At 43.0% G+C, this 5,495-nt stretch overlaps 1 protein-coding gene across 1 annotated transcript in view; it reads left to right on the forward strand.

Moving 5' to 3' along the window:
• RACGAP1 (Rac GTPase activating protein 1) overlaps nt 1-5,104 on the forward strand; it is a 24,656-nt gene extending 19,552 nt beyond the window's left edge. Inside the window, exons 10-16 of the mRNA XM_019511255.1 lie at nt 303-398; nt 890-1,088; nt 1,211-1,316; nt 1,484-1,616; nt 1,790-1,925; nt 3,132-3,240; nt 3,978-5,104. Coding sequence (XP_019366800.1) covers nt 303-398; nt 890-1,088; nt 1,211-1,316; nt 1,484-1,616; nt 1,790-1,925; nt 3,132-3,240; nt 3,978-4,053 — 855 coding nt within the window. The 3' untranslated portion in view covers nt 4,054-5,104. The remainder of the gene's footprint in view (nt 1-302; nt 399-889; nt 1,089-1,210; nt 1,317-1,483; nt 1,617-1,789; nt 1,926-3,131; nt 3,241-3,977) is intronic.
• The last annotated feature ends 391 nt before the right edge of the window (nt 5,105-5,495 follow it).

Below are 5,495 nucleotides of genomic sequence, written 5' to 3' on the forward strand. Positions count from 1 at the left end.
CTATGTTCCAGTGATGAAACCAGAAATTGTGCCTCAGCCCCTGGTGTATTCTACCTGTAGGGTTAAGCTAGTCACCGTTCCTCAATGACAGTGTCAGGAAATAAGATGCTTTTGTGAAGAAGGGAAATCTCTAACTCTGTTGGAATATGTGATGTTTACTCTTTGGGTTTGGGAAATGAAAATATGCTGAATGCTTTCCTTAGGCCTGATGGGGCCTCTTGAGAGAGGGCCCTATCCTGAAGCCAGCATCCTGAAGTTCATACATGTCAGTAACTACAAAATGGGTCTGTTTCCCCTTTTAGGGGACTCTGATGGACTTTGTGCCTGTTACTCCTCCGATGATTCCTTCCATTATAGTTCATTGTGTTAATGAGATTGAACAGCGAGGGCTGCATGAGGTAAGGATGTGTGGGAATGGTAATTGGATGAGTTTTGATGTTAATTGTGTGAAATAAGGGTCACTTGTTAAAGGTGTTTGTAATATAGACAAGTCTTCTACTAAGCAGTACCTGCATATTTCCTAAGTTCTGGTGCCATAGCTATGTTCAGTAGGGATGTGTCAAGATGAAACCCTGTAGCCAATATAGTTGTGCTGCCAGGCTCTTGATGTAGTTGCAGATCTGCCAACAGAAGACACGCCTCTGGCAGATGAAAAACTCTTGGCAGCATATGATAAGGCTAAACCAGAGAGCTCTGTTACCATGCTAAAAGCAGCAACAGTAGCCCTATAATGGAGACAATTACATAGTGACAGAATAACAGTCGTACCCAAAGTCCTCAATTTGGTTTGAGACCTGAGGGCAGGAGTCTAATCTTGTCAAGAACCTGTTTTATGTTGGACATGTGCAAGTGATGTTCCTGGCTTTTTATCATTGCTTTTTGCTAACAGACGGGCCTATACAGAATTTCAGGCTGTGACCGGACAGTGAAAGAACTGAAGGAGAAATTTCTTCGAGGGAAGACAGTGCCCCTGCTCAGCAAGGTGGATGATATCCATGCCATCTGCGGCCTTCTTAAAGACTTCCTACGGAGCCTAAAGGAGCCCCTCCTCACCTTCCGGTTAAACAAGACCTTTATGGAGGCAGCAGGTGATGATGTGCTGAATGTCACATACAGCATGCTTGCTTGGACAAAAACAAATGATGTTTGCCTAATCCTTTCTTTCCTTTTCTTTTCTCCCCTCTTTCCCACCATCACCTCCCTCTCCAAGAAATCTTGGATGAAGACAACAGTGTAGCTGCAATGTACCAGGCTGTTAGTGAGCTTCCTCATGCCAACAGAGACACTCTGGCTTTCCTCATGATTCACCTGCAGAGGTGAGGTCAGCTACTTAAGTGGCACTGTCATTTTTCTAAAGGCTTACACTAGTGGCTGAGACATAGGAGCCTTTACTCTGGAAAACTTGAAAATTCAGGGTGCTGAGAGATTTGGCTTTGTAAGAAATGGGGTTTTTTATCTACCTTTTTTACTTTCTTTTGTTTAGAGTGGCTCAGAGCCTAGACACTAAGATGGATATTACTAACCTAGCTAAAGTCTTTGGACCAACAATAGTTGCCCATGCTGTCCCTGATCCTGACCCTATGACACTACTACAGGACACTAAACGACAACCTAAGGTAGGTCAGCAGCCAGGACACTGAGTTGGAACGTGGATGTCAGGCATGTGAAGTGCATAAGCTTATCCTGATGAAGTATCTGCGTATACCAGCTTACTATGACAGTGTATCAAAACCTGTCAGCTGTGGCTTGAATATAGTGGCAAGCTGTACACTAATGAGTGTTTCTGTAGGTGGTTGAGCGACTCTTGTCACTGCCAGTGGAATACTGGAGCCAATTCATGGTAGTGGAGCAAGAAAACATTGACCCGGCACACATAATTGAAAACTCCAATGCCTTCTCAACTCCTCAGAAACCAGAGGTCAAAGGTAGTACCAGAGTTTTGCTCTGTCAAATCTTCAACCATGACCAAACATCTGTTCCAGGGGCGGGCAATTACTTTGGGTGGAGGGCCGCTTACTGAGTTTTGGCAAGCCATCAAGGGCCGCATGACGGGCAGCCAGAGGCAGATTAAAAAAAAAAAAGCTTAGAAAAGATTTTTTTTTTAGGGGACCCGCGGGCTGGACAGAATGGCCTCGTGGGCTGCATCCAGCCTGCAGGCTGCATTTTGCCCACCCCTGATCTATTCTAACCAAAACAATGAGTCCAAAAACAGCCAAATTAACTGCTCCTGACCCCTGTAGTTTTTATCAATACCAAAGGTTGTTTGGTAACTGGTGGCTTTGCTTTTCAAAAGGTATTCATTGATCTCTTTCAGCCCAGGAAATAGATCCCCAGTGTGAAACAAGACTAATGCTTGGTTCCTAATCCCAAACCTCTACTGGTAATTGCAACCTGTCACTTAAATTAGTGAGAGTGATGCTTGCTCTGTCTCTGTTTCAGGAAATATAGGCTTCTAATCGACTGCAAAACGTAGAGCGATTTTTTTCATAGATTTCACAGACATTAGGGCTGGAAGGGACCTTGGAAGATTGAGTCCAGCGCCCTGCCCGAAGGGCAGGAAGTTGGCTGGGGTCATAGGATCCCAGCAGGATAAGCATCCAGTTTGTTCTTGAAGGTGTTCAATCTAAGTGCTTGAACCACCTCCAGTGGCAGGCTGTTCCAGACCTTGGGGGCTCGGACAGCAAAGAGATTCTCCCTTATGTCCAGCCTGAAACGGTCTGGCAGTAGTTTATAACCATTCGACCTCGTCATCCCTTGGGGTGCTTTGGTGAACAAACATTCCCCCAGATACTGGTGGTCACCCCTGATAAACTTATAGGTGGCCATTCGCATTGTCAGCAGGGTGATGGAAGTGACACTGGGCAGGACAAATCAGATGCTTTCTTTTGAACTCCCACCATCTGCTGTCGGCATTAACATACTTTACATACAAATGCATACTGAAAGCTCTGAGTGGCTTTTCAACAGCAAAGCTAGTTAATGTTGCAGGATAACTTGGGTTAGCTCAGTAAATCTGAAATCAGTGTTTCTGCAGATAACTTCACTTACCTTGAGAAATGTTGTCTTGTATGCAAGATATCTTAATACTGTGATTTTTTTTTTTCTTTCCCCCACCCCTCTCATCTGCAAAGTGAGCGTGCTGGGTCCTCTTACCACTCCTGAGCGGCAGCTGATAAAGACTCCTTCATCTAGCTCCCTATCCCAGAAAGTCAGATCTACGCTCAGCAAAACTACCCCCAAGTAAGTGGTGGCATGTGCTTTGGGAGGGGAAAAAAAAAAGGAGATTTGTTTGAGGTACTGCATTATTGGTTCAAGTACTGTTATGTGCTCAGTGCTTATCATCCAAGTGCACTGAATTGAAATAGGCCTTTGTGAACAGATAAGAATTTGGGAACAACTAGGTCCACTTATGATTCAAAGGTTTTTGGAAAGTTACTACACAACCAACTATGATCCCTAAATGTGGCCAAAAATAATGATATTTGAGTTGGTGCCTTCTATATAACCAGAAACTACACTTAGTGCTTTATATTGATAGAGCTCTGGCTACAAGCTTATAAGCACAATGGTAATCAGGGGCATGTGAGGTGAGAACTTTGAAAGTGGAGAAATCTACAGGACTTGATCTGTCGTTCCTCAGGACAAATATGAGAACAGTGGGTAGCTCCTTGAAAACCACCCATGGTCCATCCCTGCTTCTTCATGGTTTCCAGTGAAGCTCATCACAGGGTAGCTGATGCAAGGAGGCCCTCTCTTCAGTTAAACTTTACTTAACTTCCAGGATCCAGCAATAACCATGTTGATCCTAAACAAAGGCAAGAAGGGGGGAGTACAAACTAGTGAAAAGTTAGAGGAGGGTGAAAAGATAACTGTCTGGGATCACAGCACAATGTGGAGGGGAGAGGGGATGGCTGCACATTCAGCAGTGTCATGGGGACTGCTATAGAAGTGACCCTCTTTCCATTTGTCTTGAATAGGTTTGGGAGCAAAAGCAAATCTGCAACCAACCTGGGGCGTCAAGGCAACTTCTTTGCCTCTCCTATGCTGAAGTAAAATGGATCTAAAGTTTCAGCCCCTACTGTGGGTTCAAATCCTAGATATGCATGGCTGCAATAAAGAGCTGACTCCATTTAAAGGCTCTTGGCAACCTTGAATATTAAGATACCTTATTACATTTTTATTTGAGGCTTTTATTAACCCAGAGTTACTGTGCAATGTATTTTATTTAATATCTAATGCTGTATTGTATTGGTTAGGAATAGCTGGCAGATTCCCTCAGTAAGTTTAGGGGAAACTGTCACAGATCTTGTATTTCAAGACACTTTTTTAAAGGGAAATTGGACACTTTCTTTTAAAGACACTGAAAACTATGGGATGCTTTTTGGCTCAGCAATAATCCTGCCTTTTTCCAAGAGAACAGCCATAATCCTTTGGGCAGCTAGTGCTGGTCCTGTGTCCAAGGAAGCAGTGAATGCTGAGCATACATGCTCTTTCACTTGCTGCGAGTCTGGTTTTAGTGAAAAGAGATGATTTCAAAAAGTGTGTGCGCCTGAAATTTGGCCATATGAAAAACTGGAAAAATCAGTGTTTCACAGTATGCCATAAGTCCCGAAACATGTGCTGGTTGTGAAGCGGCGTAGTTGATACCTGTTGTATTGAAACATGTTCTGTATTTGTATGCATTGATCACTTTCGCTTCTTTTGGTAAAGCTGGTTTGACTTGTTTCTAATGAAGTATCACTTGAACCATGACTTGTATATAGCAGAAGCACACTAAATATCTGCCAAAACGATGATCTTGTTGGCAAGAATGTCTTCAGACTCTGCACAAAGGATTATTGGGGAGGTCTTGGGCACTACTAATTTTTTTTTAAAGTAGTACTGTCTTGCTTGCTGATGGAATAGGGGTGCTTATTAGTGGTGCCGAAGATTTTTGGAAAACGATTTTTTCCAAATACAGACAGATACTAGTTTGCCTAACTCAGTGCTACATCTAAAGATTTGTTTAATCAATACAAGTGTTTGTAACAGAGTCTTCTCTGCATTAAATTCCTGGAAACAGTCTGGACCTTTGATGATATATGAATTAAGCTTGTCTAATCTCTCCCAGCAACACAGTTGGTTTAGTTTAAAAATTGCCCAAAAACCTTGCTTCCTAGAAAATTCAGGGGAAATGCAAGGGAATAGCGCAACTGGCTGCTATTTGTTTGATAGCTCATTATTAAGGTTAATTCTCTTCCCAGTGATGGACAGACCATGAGATTTGAGAGATTATCAAGGCAATCAATACAAGAAAAAATGCTGTTAGCAGGAAAGCACCTAGATCTGTCAGACTTCCCAGGCAGAAAGTAGTAAGGATGTCTGAAGACTACAGCATGTGTACAATTGCCACTGCCATTATATCCGTGTACCTCATGAGTGTTGTTGTAATGCAAGTCACTTAAACTGCTGTCAAAACCTGGCTCTTAGCCTCTGTATTTTACTCTGCTTTCTAA

The sequence above is a fragment of the Gavialis gangeticus genome, unplaced genomic scaffold, assembly GCF_001723915.1.
Source record: "Gavialis gangeticus isolate Ggan-Ray unplaced genomic scaffold, GavGan_comp1, whole genome shotgun sequence".
In the NCBI taxonomy this organism is placed as follows: Eukaryota; Metazoa; Chordata; order Crocodylia; family Gavialidae; genus Gavialis; species Gavialis gangeticus.